The sequence below is a fragment of the Mucor velutinosus genome (genome assembly GCF_035048745.1).
Source record: "Mucor velutinosus strain NIH1002 chromosome Unknown tig00001569, whole genome shotgun sequence".
NCBI classification, from domain to species: Eukaryota; Fungi; Mucoromycota; class Mucoromycetes; order Mucorales; family Mucoraceae; genus Mucor; species Mucor velutinosus.
Genome location: NW_027041921.1, coordinates 1 through 16065, shown reverse-complemented (window position 1 = coordinate 16065; position 16065 = coordinate 1). Strand labels below are relative to the sequence as shown.

General features: G+C 41.9%; 3 protein-coding genes across 3 annotated transcripts; all 3 read right to left on the bottom strand.

Moving 5' to 3' along the window:
- Positions 1 to 484: 484 nt before the first annotated feature.
- PHO85_2 (negative regulator of the PHO system) lies at positions 485 to 766 on the bottom strand (the record flags this gene model as incomplete). Its single annotated transcript, XM_064831356.1, has 1 exon — positions 485 to 766. One exon carries the CDS (start codon positions 764 to 766, stop codon positions 485 to 487), a length of 282 nt encoding a protein of 93 aa, XP_064677636.1.
- Positions 767 to 5274: 4508 nt separating this feature from the next.
- On the bottom strand, positions 5275 to 9831 carry ATC70_012173 (uncharacterized protein; the record flags this gene model as incomplete). The annotated part of the gene is made up of 1 exon (XM_064831355.1): positions 5275 to 9831. One exon carries the CDS (start codon positions 9829 to 9831, stop codon positions 5275 to 5277), a length of 4557 nt encoding a protein of 1518 aa, XP_064677635.1.
- A 563-nt stretch (positions 9832 to 10394) lies between these two features.
- ATC70_012172 (uncharacterized protein) lies at positions 10395 to 14951 on the bottom strand (the record flags this gene model as incomplete). The annotated part of the gene is made up of 1 exon (XM_064831354.1): positions 10395 to 14951. The coding sequence occupies one exon, from the start codon at positions 14949 to 14951 to the stop codon at positions 10395 to 10397; it is 4557 nt and encodes a 1518-aa protein (XP_064677634.1).
- Positions 14952 to 16065: the final 1114 nt, after the last annotated feature.

Genomic DNA, 16065 nt, shown 5'->3' with positions numbered 1-16065 from the left:
AGGTGAAAAGAGAATAGAAAAAGGAAATAAAGTTGAATTTCTTTTTGCGATAAATTTATAATATAAACTAGGGGTGGAGGTTGTCCGTCCGCTCGCTCGCTCGCTTTTTTCAAAGCGATGGAGAAAGTTTATATCTGGGTTGAAATAAACTCGTCTTTCATTCTTGATGTGAAGGCAAGTCCATGTTGAGAAAAACACAAGTCATTAACCACATGTATAACAGCTCCATGTCAACATTTAAGGTTAATATGAGAGCCTCTATCAAAGCCTTAAATTTCAACATTTATAGTTTTGGAGAGATCGAGATGTTCAAGCAGGGCATCCCCACCCCCACCCCAGCGTGGGCAAATTTGCTGTCAGCTGTTGGTACCCTGGTTTGATCCAACTCCGTTTGATGCGTTGATTTCTTTCCTGCAATTCATGCAAAATAGAAAATGAAAACTTTCTTTTATTTGAAATAAAGCATAATGGAGGGGTCAAATGTCTAAATAATACGAATGCTCTTTCTGCACCATCTCTTTCTTCTCTCTGCCTTGAGCTTTGCTTCAATCAAATCAAACACGCGGCTCTCTACATTGGACAGCCTAACATCCATATCGTCATCCAATAGGCTCATCTCATCTTCCAGGCTGTAAAAGATGTTTCCTACTTCCTCGCGAAGTTCATCTTGATCTTCTTGTAGATTCTTTGCCTCTTCTTTGATACCCTTGACATAGTTCTTGATACGCAATTGGTTTGTCAATGTCTTTCTCTTAAACTGCTTCATTTTTGCATCCAGATCATAGCGTGCTCTCTCCAGGTCTTGTATTTTTTTTGCCTCTGATGCCTTAAAGTCATTGGTACCCATACACGCCTGCACATTGAATAAGTCATGCTGTGAACGGGCGCTTATTACTTTGAGCTCGCTGACTTTCGACCTGCCTTTCTGGTAGTGAAGAAGAGAATTTCGACTTGATCTTGACAGAGACTTTGGTACAGATGTTTTGCGCTTGTGATACTACTGTAAATTTTAAAAGCCTGTTGAAACATGCTCGTATTTGCTTTCTGAATACCTTTTTAGTTACATAACGAACTGTCGTTTTGTTGCTTTCTTCTATTTTGTCTCGTAGCATCATCATTTCTATATTGAGCGTCATTAGTATCTTTCCAGTGTCACTGCGCCCTGATGTAATATTTGTCGTACCTTTTTGCAAGATGCCAAGCTCCTTAAATGGCCCTGAATAGAGGTGTTACTAATCTAAATAATATCACGTTGCATAATCGAAAACTTACCCTTCATTTATGAAATCCAAATAGTGTAGCTGTCTGTACTGCAATTCCAAGAAACATTGAAGTAAATAGCTTTACAATATCCATTTATGAGCTAGAGATTTTGTTTTAAAGCTGGAAATCCTCTTGCAACTTTCCGGTATAAATATGAAAGCAATTGCTGACCATTATTCTCTACAAGACAAACAAGCCTACAATGCAAACACGTCATACAACACACTAAGCTTTAAACCACAAAGAGCTTTGTTGTTTTCGAACAATCAATGCAACCGGTGATTGTTAATACAATAATGGGTATATATATATTGGTGATTATCCCAGCAGCATTTTTTAAAAGCTTATAATACAGCTCGAAAAAGTATTGTACCTGGCTCGATTATTTTGTCTAGCGAATGTTAGATGGATACACAAATACGCACATGTACGCCAAACAAGGAGTATTTTCAAATAAGCTTTTGGTCTATTCCATTGAAATACCATTTGTGGTATTCAATTTTTCTTGTAGATAGGAGATGCGCTATCTCCTCTAGTGCATTTGTAAACAACTTGATGCCATTCGAATGACGATATGAATTAATTAAGCCTTTCTTATTCATGTGCGCTAGAGAACAAAGTGTGTACCTCTTAGGGCGTTCTTGTAAGAACTATCTTCTGTTGTCCTCCTATGTACATTATCCACCCTGAAGTAAGTTACAACCCTGGTAAATGGTTGCACAACACGCTTAGCTGCGTGTTGTTTAGATCGATTGATCTAATATATATACTGTAAAACATTCAAAAAAAAAAAGAAATCGTATCCTTTCAAAAATTTTAAAGAATTGTGAGCCGTACAAGGTGAATAAACCCACCAGCAAAGCCGGCAATAGGGAGGGGGTTTCGGGGAAGAACATAACGCATCTAATTCAACACTTGATAGCATTGATCTATATGGGGGCTTAATTGCATCTACCAAAGATGTGATTCATGCTGTGTAAGTAAACTCTATAAAGCACATAACCAAATTTGGCAGCTTCCAAGCCTTCATATCTTGACATGTAGATCTTTCTGAGCCACCGGAATAACGCCAAACAATTGTACTCGAGTATTAGTAACTTCCTGACACCTTTGCTCAACTTTTTGAGCCAAAAAAAACATGGCCAAAAATCGACCAAAAACCATGAGGTACCCCTCATGGTTTTTATCAAAAATCAAACGATTGCGTTTTTGACCTCAAAAATGAAGACTTTTACTAAGGTATATATCAAGTCAAAACGTATCTCTCGATCCAAAGCAACCCCTGAAACCACTTTTGCAAGACCTTGAGATGCAAAATCTCGACATTTTGGCCAAAAACCTCATTTCGTGTTTTCGAAAACTGCTCAACAGAGTTATTCAAGACATTTTTCATATTTATCATCGCTAGTTGCGCCTTGAAAAATACTTTTAGAAAGCTTAAGGAAGGATTGAATGATCATTACATTTTACATAGTCAAATCCTTCAAAATAGATCAATCAAGTCGCAAAATAATTAGAAATCAACGAATCGAGACAGAATGTCGAGCGGAGAATCAATCAATTTCTGGCTGGCAAAATGTCTTTCCGAATAGTTATATTTTGCGCCTTCGGAGGGCTGAGCATTGCGCATAACAAAAACCTCTCTGCATATTGAGGTGATTAACATACATTTGCTGTTCTTAAATAGAAGGTTTATTGCCAACAGATGTAAGGTGTTAGAACTGGGTAGAGTTGCGCAGCTTTTATTTGTATTGCTTCATGACCATATGAAGTCTTCTTCATGCAAAGCATGCCATGTACATAGAGAACTGATCCCACCATTTTTTGACGCTTCCCATCTAAATATTCACTGCTGTTCCTGCTCATGCCTGTGCCGAGTTTTGCTGCACCTTACGCCATGAAAAGAATACATGTATCCAATGTCTAAAAAATACGAAATAGAACATTATGGAATACACACAAAATAACATCATGGGAGCTGCGTGTTTTTTATGCTTGCAATGTGTGTACAGCACTTTACTACATATACAGTTTTATTGCCTGGTATGACGAAATGAAGCGACAGAATTCAACACGTTCCGTTTTATGAGGCTTTATTTTTATAACATAGATGACATGGATCTACTCCAAAGTTTCATGTAATGCAGTGCTGAGGAGTTTATCAACTTAATCAAATAGACAAATATGGGTGTTGCTTCCATATATAGATTCCTGTAGGCGTACATTTCCTTATATCTCGTTTATACAGAGATGGACACATAAAAGGAGAAAAAGTCATTCTTTACTGTGTGCCTATGTCCAATTTAAATGTAAGTTGGGGTAAAGTGCGATAACGAAAAAACGGGAGGGGGTGGGAAGAGGAGGAAGGGATTTGTTGTTTGAATTAATGCAAACAAATCTGCCGTGCACAGAGGAGGAGATGCAATTCCAAACTATAAAGTGGGTGATATTAGCATGGCCTGTTTGTTCTTGGATTGGGATTTACATGATTCGAGACCACATGCTTCATATTCTGACAATCCTGTGTATAGAAAAGAGTAAATTGAGAAGCGTTACATACAACAAATCAATTAACATATGATATTCTCGTTTTCGTTCACGTTTCGTTTGGAGAACAAACAATCATATATTTGCATGTGCTCTTGTCAAGATGCTACTGTGTATGCCCTGAATTTGGCATGACTGTAACTTCATGATTCACGTTACATGATGTGTTGAAGCGGTTGTGTATACAATCCTATAAGGCCCATCATCTCACAACTATCATCATCATCTCGCAAATGATTGTATATTTAGATTATTGTATATATTTATACACGAGTCCTTTCGTCTCCTTTATTCTCATTTCAATCTTGACCTGTAAAACAAATGATCAAACATGCATACAGTAGCCAACGAGAAGAAAATGAGGCTTCGATCAATGGATTTGCGATTCCAAGCGAGTGAGTGATCTGCATCAGTTAGTTTAATATATCTGCTGGACATTTTAGGATCACTGATAGCAAAAGCAGAGTGCAAGCACAGAGATTAAACGCAAATAAAAGGAAGAGTGTGCTCACTAGTGTCATTCACTGCAACATTGGATCCAAACTTGTCAATATAAAGAGCTCTGACTATATGAAAATACAGATTACGGTTTCTGAAACCATATGATCTAAAGAGAAAGGGATTTAGCAAAAACTTTTAGTATGGTCTGCTGCTGCTTGCTTCTGCTTCATGCTTCTTTACAGTTGATTTGATTTAAATCTATGATATACAATGACAGCTGACTAGGGACATCATGAGACGCATCTATAAACAAAGGGCAATGTACACTTTACATGTCCTAGTAGATTACTCATGTATACTGTATGTATATTACATGTAGTGCGCCGATAGCTGTATACAGTATACATCGATGTCATGTTACAATACAACAGTAATCTGTGTGATAGAATAAACGGTGAAGCGTTGGTATCATTCAAGTATATAACGAATGGGATTTAATCGAGTAGTTTATTCGATAAAAAACAAGGCCACAGACATGACATTTTGCACACACGCAGACAAAGAGGTGTCTTGTTTGTTTATTTAATTCAACACAGAGTCCATCCGAGAATAGCGATGACAGCAATAAGATGAAACAGAAATAACAGTTTAAAGTTTTTGTTGTACAAGTTTGGAGTTTAACTTATCATGGGATAATTGAAAAAAAAAAAAACGGATTTGTTGTATGATGGAATAGAGACATTTGAGAACATCTGTTTCCAAAAGATATCATCTATGCAATACCAAGTATATGATTGCCTGATTCTTAGTATCATGTTACTAGCCGATCTATCTCGCTACGCTCGATGACGGCGTCGCCCTGCGGGCTCTGGCCGAAGACATTTCAAATCAGAGATAATAAAAATTTGGTATATCAAGTAGGTTTTAAACAATGATTATATTCGATTCGAAGATTTTAAAACAAAAAATAGACTTGAAACTTGATTGAGACGACAGGAGTTGGGAGTTACAGACCAACTTTTTTTATACAGCATTTATATTATATAATACTTCTGGGTAGACAACATTCTCTGTCCGAGTCGCATTTTCTGGCAGTAGAATTGTCATACCATTTGCAGATGTTGCTCTCGAGATGGCAACATAGAGTTGGCCATGTGTGAAAACAGGACTCCTGAGGTCTACAGCGACTTTTCTAAGGGATTGCCCCTGAGACTTGTTGATTGTCATCGCAAAAGACACTTTTACAGGGAACTGTTTCCTAGTCAAAATAAATGGTAATGTACCAGGCAATGTTGATAATGTAAAGCGAGGAATCAACTCTACTGCACCTGACCCTCCGAGGATTTTCACCTTGAGGACATACTGTCCAATTTGCTGAATGATCAGCCTTGTACCATTGCACAAACCTCTTTCAGGGTTGAGGTTTCTCAAGAGCATTACAGGAAGACCTACTTTCAACTCCAAAACTGCTGGCGGCAGCCCTGAAGGCGAAAGGGTTTGCAAATACTCTGAGGGATAGGCTTGGGTCTCCGTGTTGGTCAGATCAGACTGAGCTGTGTCAGCAGAGTACAGAGTGACCTTTTCCCCAATCACGTTCTCCATCACCTTGCTGTTAATAGCATCAACGTTGACGTTCTTTGAACAGAGAATAGCTCTTTCCTTGAAGAAATCACTATTTTGCAGAGGACACTGCAGAACATGCTGAGGATAGATATCTTCAATGAACTGATCAAGATCAGTCATCTGCCTCAAAAAAGAGGGCAAAGCAATGCTGCCAATCATGGATGGTTCATACGACATTTTTCCTATCCAATCTGCAAATTGCCTATCTGTGTCATTGGAGTTGGCAAGTCTCATATTCTCAGTCAGGCTCAGCTTTTGTAATTTGGGCCATAATCTTGACGATTTCAGTGAGGCATTGACGATTTCAGGACGGCCACCTTGCCTAACAACAGGTGGAATTTGAGCAAAATCACCGCCAAGAACAACAGGAATACCACCAAAGGTAACTTCATCACCACGACTACAAATATCACGAAGTGTTCGATCAAAAGCTTCAAAGCAATATCGATGCTGCATTGGCACTTCATCCCAAATTATCAATGATGTCTCTCGAATGAGATCAGCAAGATCATCGTTTTTCTTGATTGCACACACAGACTGCTCGTGGATGTTGAGTGGAATGGCAAAGCGAGAGTGCGACGTACGCCCACCAGGAAGTAGCAAAGCAGCAATGCCAGAGGAGGCAACACAGAGAACAATTTTTCCTTGGCTTCTATAAAAGTGACAAAGAGTATTGTAAATGAAGGTTTTGCCAGTGCCAGCTGGACCTTGCAAAAAGAAATGTGAGCTATTGGTGTTGCTGTTGATGGAGGAGGTGATGGTATCAAATACGTGCTTCTGGGTAGCGTTCATTTGAGCGTACTTTTGCTGGTACGAAAAGGCTTCTTGATCTTGGAGATATGACATTTCATTGAGTATCAATGAATTGCGCTGTATGCCAGTCATTCTGCTTATCAAGCCATTCCAGTTGAAGAGAGGCAAAGGCAAATTGAACTGACCTAGAGATCTGTCTTGTGCACCAAGAGATGTTTGCAACAGATATAAGCCGTAATCAAGACTTCGCGTTCCATGGTAAAATTCAGCGTCAGGTTGCACGCTGAGCAGCAGCGAATACCCTTTTTGCACGATTGCATGCTCAAGATCATCACAGAAACTTTCACAGAATTGATCCCAAATCTGAACAGGCGATACCAATGAGTTGAACATGAGCGCAGAGACAAACATTGAACGCATTGCGTAGCCAGAGGCAAAGGTAGCAGCTTCTTCAAAGGCTCTGGTCCATTCTCCATCATCTTCGATCAAATGCAGCATCATACAGGCCTCGCGAAAGGTGGCGTACTCGTGATTATTGACAGTTCTCAGATGAGAAAACGACATGGCTCCTCTGACAACTGTGAGCAGCAGACGCAGATAATACCTCTCGCCGGCAGCAGGATTGCAGTAATACATGCGCCCAATTGACATTCTACTCGAAGACCTAGGCTTCCACTTTTTTGCATTCTGCTGCCAAGTCATATGTTCAGGGAACTCTTGATAAAGCAACGGTCGAAAACCGGGTTTGCCGTGATTTGCATGGTTGTAATGAAAGTAAGCCATCAAAGTAGAGCGACTCTCTCTCAATACTTTGTCAATTTTCTCCTGTGGCCATTGGGGATCAAAATAAACAGGTTGCTCGTTTTCAAGATGCACAGCAAGTGGAGTAACAGATGGGCTTTCCTCATGCATTGGGAATTCAAACAACCTCCATGCAGCTTCAACAGGACTAATATAACGGCCATTTAGATACTTGGCTACTTCGTTATTCTGAGTTGTTGCTGTGGTAGTGGCATTTGCTGTTTCAGTGGCTGTGGTGGTGGCTGTAGTTTTGAGCGTTGTCTGATCAGAGCCTTTGTAAATATACTTGTTGATGTACTTGATTGCCTGGACGCTACCACATACTTCGACATTTACATGGGCATTGTATTTTTTTGACAAATAAGGGTTGTATGGCACCACCCACTCATTCGTCATGTGGAAATCGCGGTAGACACCCAACTTGTCCTTGACGCGCACCTGATGAGAACGACCATCTCTTCTTCTTCTATAAGTAGGATAACCATCAGCACTGGTCACCGTTACTGGCTGGTAGTTTTTGGGAAATTTCTTTGAGCATACATCATTGCCAAAAGCATCTTGTACCATACACGGAGACTTTGAGTTTAGCTCGCCACATGGGCCATGCATCATATTGCGAGTGATGATTGCATGCAATTCAGGTTCTTCTTCAACATTTGGGATCTCAGCGCAAATGATCTGATCAATCCTCTCTGGCGTATCAAATCTATCTGTTTCTGCATCCAAAAACAATAGCATATGACCGTGAGGGAGACCACGCTTTTGATACTCAATAGTCCTTACAATGCCTTTATAACAGCCAAAGACCTTTCTGTCTTTCAAGTCTTTAAGCAGCTCTCGGTGCTTAAGGTTGAATACTCGAGCAACCAAGTCGGGGCGATCAGCGGCTGTTTGGCCTGGCAACAATTCATCTTGGATCTCCCTCCAGTTTGGGTTGGCAGTAAATGTGATGAATAACGTTGGCTTACCAAAGAATCTAGAGATAGCCATTGCATTTTGATATAGCTGCATCATGAATCGCGGTCCACCAGTGAAGCTACTGGGCAAGATGAACGTCTTTCCCACCTGTTCGAGGTCTGAGTCAGCAGCAGAGGTAGCATCAGCAAGTCCTTTATACACATCAGCGCGAAGATTCGTCTGATTGACTTTGATCCAGTTCAGTTTTGTTTGCTCACAGATTGCCCAGGCATCAATCACATATTGTTGAAATAGACGTCTTGACAAAAAAATGATCTTTGACTCGTTGTTTCTAACATGCAATCGAAATCTGTAGAACACGCCCTGGGTAAGTCGGCTATCTGACACTTGTTGTTGTTGTTGTTGCTCTGCTGGTGTCTCATCTTCTTCGCTCTCAATAATCATGGCATCAGCAGTTTGCGCTGACGATTGCAGTCTTTGGCCCCAATTCCACCCATATTCACCTCTAGGAAAAAGCAAAGCATAATGAAGAGGCATATATGCAGCATGCGTCTCATTGATACGCTTAAACTGGCCTTGAGCCCTGGCCGAGGAATTGCTACGATATGTGATCAAAATATCTCTGAAACTCCTGTCAGAACACTCGTTTGGAATGATGGCAGCAATCTCGTTGACAGTTGGCAGATTTTGAGTGCGTCTGTCCTGGCCAACAACCAATTCCATTTGCATCTGAGGACTGAGCCTGATGTGAGCATTCTCGCTAACACCATCTTGAGCTTGCCTCTCCTCTTCTTCTTTCAGGATTTCGTGAGCATGTTTGTAGATGCTTACAAATGGATTGCCACAAACTACAGGATCAGCAATCATTTCACTCAGTTGCTCAATGATCGTGTCGTCCAATCCTTGATTTCTGGGGTCTGCACAGCGAATCGCAGCGGCATACTCTGGGTCGTAAACGTACAGCTGGCTATACTTTGGCACATTGCTCAAATTTAGTGGTGCTTGCAAGTGATAGAGTTCCCCATGAACACGAACCGGCGTGATGCCGCCTCTCATCTCATTCTCTCTATCCCTTTGGAGCTGCTCAGGCGTAGCATCGGTGCCAAATGATGTAAATGCGAACAAAGTGTTGTATTGTCGCATGTGCTGCAAAAAATGAGAGGATCGAGGATGGCTTCCGTTGATCAAGCTATTTAAAGGCTCGGGAGGCTCTTGCAAAAGGGGCAAGACAGCTCTACCTTTTTTGCAGCAAGCATGAAAGCAGTTGTCGTTTACTCGCTGTTGAACAGCCCTCTCTGCGGCCCAATGCAAAGCTCCACATCCATCACATTGGTTGTCCATTCTGCCCAAATCTGAACGTTGTACTCTTCCAAGTTCTGATACAAACGCTGCAGGTGCTCTTGGTGTTCTTCGATTCGCCAATCTTCTTTGCCTGGCGTAATTTCGCGCTCGTTCCTGAATTTGAGTACAAACAAAATAAACCATTGCGTCTCAGGGTTTTATTAGGCGTTAAAAGCCATTTTACTTACTCGACATGAATCACATTTCCGATAAGCATAGTCTACTGGAAGAGCAGCTCTACAGGTCGTGCAGTGTCTTGTTTGAATAGTAGGAGGCATATTATTACGTACGTATAATAACAAAAAGCAATGTATCAAATTTTTTTTTTGGTGCCTTATATTCTTGGTGGAGGGGCTAAGCCCCCTCCCCCAAACCCCCTCCCCATTGCCGGCTTCGCCGGTGGTTATGCCCTCGTTTGTTCTGGCTTTTAATACTATTAAATTTTAAAAGGATATGATTGGCTTGTCTACTTTTTTTGAATGTTTTACAGTATATATATTAGACTAGCCGATCTATCTCGCTACGCTCGATGACGGCGTCGCCCTGCGGGCTCTGGCCGAAGACATTTCAAATCAGAGATAATAAAAATTTGGTATATCAAGTAGGTTTTAAACAATGATTATATTCGATTCGAAGATTTTAAAACAAAAAATAGACTTGAAACTTGATTGAGACGACAGGAGTTGGGAGTTACAGACCAACTTTTTTTATACAGCATTTATATTATATAATACTTCTGGGTAGACAACATTCTCTGTCCGAGTCGCATTTTCTGGCAGTAGAATTGTCATACCATTTGCAGATGTTGCTCTCGAGATGGCAACATAGAGTTGGCCATGTGTGAAAACAGGACTCCTGAGGTCTACAGCGACTTTTCTAAGGGATTGCCCCTGAGACTTGTTGATTGTCATCGCAAAAGACACTTTTACAGGGAACTGTTTCCTAGTCAAAATAAATGGTAATGTACCAGGCAATGTTGATAATGTAAAGCGAGGAATCAACTCTACTGCACCTGACCCTCCGAGGATTTTCACCTTGAGGACATACTGTCCAATTTGCTGAATGATCAGCCTTGTACCATTGCACAAACCTCTTTCAGGGTTGAGGTTTCTCAAGAGCATTACAGGAAGACCTACTTTCAACTCCAAAACTGCTGGCGGCAGCCCTGAAGGCGAAAGGGTTTGCAAATACTCTGAGGGATAGGCTTGGGTCTCCGTGTTGGTCAGATCAGACTGAGCTGTGTCAGCAGAGTACAGAGTGACCTTTTCCCCAATCACGTTCTCCATCACCTTGCTGTTAATAGCATCAACGTTGACGTTCTTTGAACAGAGAATAGCTCTTTCCTTGAAGAAATCACTATTTTGCAGAGGACACTGCAGAACATGCTGAGGATAGATATCTTCAATGAACTGATCAAGATCAGTCATCTGCCTCAAAAAAGAGGGCAAAGCAATGCTGCCAATCATGGATGGTTCATACGACATTTTTCCTATCCAATCTGCAAATTGCCTATCTGTGTCATTGGAGTTGGCAAGTCTCATATTCTCAGTCAGGCTCAGCTTTTGTAATTTGGGCCATAATCTTGACGATTTCAGTGAGGCATTGACGATTTCAGGACGGCCACCTTGCCTAACAACAGGTGGAATTTGAGCAAAATCACCGCCAAGAACAACAGGAATACCACCAAAGGTAACTTCATCACCACGACTACAAATATCACGAAGTGTTCGATCAAAAGCTTCAAAGCAATATCGATGCTGCATTGGCACTTCATCCCAAATTATCAATGATGTCTCTCGAATGAGATCAGCAAGATCATCGTTTTTCTTGATTGCACACACAGACTGCTCGTGGATGTTGAGTGGAATGGCAAAGCGAGAGTGCGACGTACGCCCACCAGGAAGTAGCAAAGCAGCAATGCCAGAGGAGGCAACACAGAGAACAATTTTTCCTTGGCTTCTATAAAAGTGACAAAGAGTATTGTAAATGAAGGTTTTGCCAGTGCCAGCTGGACCTTGCAAAAAGAAATGTGAGCTATTGGTGTTGCTGTTGATGGAGGAGGTGATGGTATCAAATACGTGCTTCTGGGTAGCGTTCATTTGAGCGTACTTTTGCTGGTACGAAAAGGCTTCTTGATCTTGGAGATATGACATTTCATTGAGTATCAATGAATTGCGCTGTATGCCAGTCATTCTGCTTATCAAGCCATTCCAGTTGAAGAGAGGCAAAGGCAAATTGAACTGACCTAGAGATCTGTCTTGTGCACCAAGAGATGTTTGCAACAGATATAAGCCGTAATCAAGACTTCGCGTTCCATGGTAAAATTCAGCGTCAGGTTGCACGCTGAGCAGCAGCGAATACCCTTTTTGCACGATTGCATGCTCAAGATCATCACAGAAACTTTCACAGAATTGATCCCAAATCTGAACAGGCGATACCAATGAGTTGAACATGAGCGCAGAGACAAACATTGAACGCATTGCGTAGCCAGAGGCAAAGGTAGCAGCTTCTTCAAAGGCTCTGGTCCATTCTCCATCATCTTCGATCAAATGCAGCATCATACAGGCCTCGCGAAAGGTGGCGTACTCGTGATTATTGACAGTTCTCAGATGAGAAAACGACATGGCTCCTCTGACAACTGTGAGCAGCAGACGCAGATAATACCTCTCGCCGGCAGCAGGATTGCAGTAATACATGCGCCCAATTGACATTCTACTCGAAGACCTAGGCTTCCACTTTTTTGCATTCTGCTGCCAAGTCATATGTTCAGGGAACTCTTGATAAAGCAACGGTCGAAAACCGGGTTTGCCGTGATTTGCATGGTTGTAATGAAAGTAAGCCATCAAAGTAGAGCGACTCTCTCTCAATACTTTGTCAATTTTCTCCTGTGGCCATTGGGGATCAAAATAAACAGGTTGCTCGTTTTCAAGATGCACAGCAAGTGGAGTAACAGATGGGCTTTCCTCATGCATTGGGAATTCAAACAACCTCCATGCAGCTTCAACAGGACTAATATAACGGCCATTTAGATACTTGGCTACTTCGTTATTCTGAGTTGTTGCTGTGGTAGTGGCATTTGCTGTTTCAGTGGCTGTGGTGGTGGCTGTAGTTTTGAGCGTTGTCTGATCAGAGCCTTTGTAAATATACTTGTTGATGTACTTGATTGCCTGGACGCTACCACATACTTCGACATTTACATGGGCATTGTATTTTTTTGACAAATAAGGGTTGTATGGCACCACCCACTCATTCGTCATGTGGAAATCGCGGTAGACACCCAACTTGTCCTTGACGCGCACCTGATGAGAACGACCATCTCTTCTTCTTCTATAAGTAGGATAACCATCAGCACTGGTCACCGTTACTGGCTGGTAGTTTTTGGGAAATTTCTTTGAGCATACATCATTGCCAAAAGCATCTTGTACCATACACGGAGACTTTGAGTTTAGCTCGCCACATGGGCCATGCATCATATTGCGAGTGATGATTGCATGCAATTCAGGTTCTTCTTCAACATTTGGGATCTCAGCGCAAATGATCTGATCAATCCTCTCTGGCGTATCAAATCTATCTGTTTCTGCATCCAAAAACAATAGCATATGACCGTGAGGGAGACCACGCTTTTGATACTCAATAGTCCTTACAATGCCTTTATAACAGCCAAAGACCTTTCTGTCTTTCAAGTCTTTAAGCAGCTCTCGGTGCTTAAGGTTGAATACTCGAGCAACCAAGTCGGGGCGATCAGCGGCTGTTTGGCCTGGCAACAATTCATCTTGGATCTCCCTCCAGTTTGGGTTGGCAGTAAATGTGATGAATAACGTTGGCTTACCAAAGAATCTAGAGATAGCCATTGCATTTTGATATAGCTGCATCATGAATCGCGGTCCACCAGTGAAGCTACTGGGCAAGATGAACGTCTTTCCCACCTGTTCGAGGTCTGAGTCAGCAGCAGAGGTAGCATCAGCAAGTCCTTTATACACATCAGCGCGAAGATTCGTCTGATTGACTTTGATCCAGTTCAGTTTTGTTTGCTCACAGATTGCCCAGGCATCAATCACATATTGTTGAAATAGACGTCTTGACAAAAAAATGATCTTTGACTCGTTGTTTCTAACATGCAATCGAAATCTGTAGAACACGCCCTGGGTAAGTCGGCTATCTGACACTTGTTGTTGTTGTTGTTGCTCTGCTGGTGTCTCATCTTCTTCGCTCTCAATAATCATGGCATCAGCAGTTTGCGCTGACGATTGCAGTCTTTGGCCCCAATTCCACCCATATTCACCTCTAGGAAAAAGCAAAGCATAATGAAGAGGCATATATGCAGCATGCGTCTCATTGATACGCTTAAACTGGCCTTGAGCCCTGGCCGAGGAATTGCTACGATATGTGATCAAAATATCTCTGAAACTCCTGTCAGAACACTCGTTTGGAATGATGGCAGCAATCTCGTTGACAGTTGGCAGATTTTGAGTGCGTCTGTCCTGGCCAACAACCAATTCCATTTGCATCTGAGGACTGAGCCTGATGTGAGCATTCTCGCTAACACCATCTTGAGCTTGCCTCTCCTCTTCTTCTTTCAGGATTTCGTGAGCATGTTTGTAGATGCTTACAAATGGATTGCCACAAACTACAGGATCAGCAATCATTTCACTCAGTTGCTCAATGATCGTGTCGTCCAATCCTTGATTTCTGGGGTCTGCACAGCGAATCGCAGCGGCATACTCTGGGTCGTAAACGTACAGCTGGCTATACTTTGGCACATTGCTCAAATTTAGTGGTGCTTGCAAGTGATAGAGTTCCCCATGAACACGAACCGGCGTGATGCCGCCTCTCATCTCATTCTCTCTATCCCTTTGGAGCTGCTCAGGCGTAGCATCGGTGCCAAATGATGTAAATGCGAACAAAGTGTTGTATTGTCGCATGTGCTGCAAAAAATGAGAGGATCGAGGATGGCTTCCGTTGATCAAGCTATTTAAAGGCTCGGGAGGCTCTTGCAAAAGGGGCAAGACAGCTCTACCTTTTTTGCAGCAAGCATGAAAGCAGTTGTCGTTTACTCGCTGTTGAACAGCCCTCTCTGCGGCCCAATGCAAAGCTCCACATCCATCACATTGGTTGTCCATTCTGCCCAAATCTGAACGTTGTACTCTTCCAAGTTCTGATACAAACGCTGCAGGTGCTCTTGGTGTTCTTCGATTCGCCAATCTTCTTTGCCTGGCGTAATTTCGCGCTCGTTCCTGAATTTGAGTACAAACAAAATAAACCATTGCGTCTCAGGGTTTTATTAGGCGTTAAAAGCCATTTTACTTACTCGACATGAATCACATTTCCGATAAGCATAGTCTACTGGAAGAGCAGCTCTACAGGTCGTGCAGTGTCTTGTTTGAATAGTAGGAGGCATATTATTACGTACGTATAATAACAAAAAGCAATGTATCAAATTTTTTTTTTTGGTGCCTTATATTCTTGGTGGAGGGGCTAAGCCCCCTCCCCCAAACCCCCTCCCCATTGCCGGCTTCGCCGGTGGTTATGCCCTCGTTTGTTCTGGCTTTTAATACTATTAAATTTTAAAAGGATATGATTGGCTTGTCTACTTTTTTTGAATGTTTTACAGTATATATATTAGACTAGCCGATCTATCTCGCTACGCTCGATGACGGCGTCGCCCTGCGGGCTCTGGCGAAGACATTTCAAATCAGAGATAATAAAAATTGGTATTCAAGTAGGTTTTAAACAATGATTATATCGATTCGAAGATTTTAAAACAAAAATTAGACTTGAAACTGTGATTGAGGACGACGGAGTTGGAGTTACAGACCAACCTTTTTTTATACAGCATTTATATTATATAATACTTCTGGGTAGACAACATTCTCTGTCCGAGTCGCATTTTCTGGCAGTAGAATTGTCATACCATTTGCAGATGTTGCTCTCGAGATGGCAACATAGAGTTGGCCATGTGTGAAAACAGGACTCCTGAGGTCTACAGCGACTTTTCTAAGGGATTGCCCCTGAGACTTGTTGATTGTCATCGCAAAAGACACTTTTACAGGGAACTGTTTCCTAGTCAAAATAAATGGTAATGTACCAGGCAATGTTGATAATGTAAAGCGAGGAATCAACTCTACTGCACCTGACCCTCCGAGGATTTTCACCTTGAGGACATACTGTCCAATTTGCTGAATGATCAGCCTTGTACCATTGCACAAACCTCTTTCAGGGTTGAGGTTCTCAAGAGCATTACAGGAAGACCTACTTTCAACTCCAAAACTGCTGGCGGCAGCCCTGAAGGCGAAAGGGTTTGCAAATACTCTGAGGGATAGGCTTGGGTCTCCGTGTTGGTCAGATCAGACTGAGCTGTGTCAGCAGAGTACAGAGTGA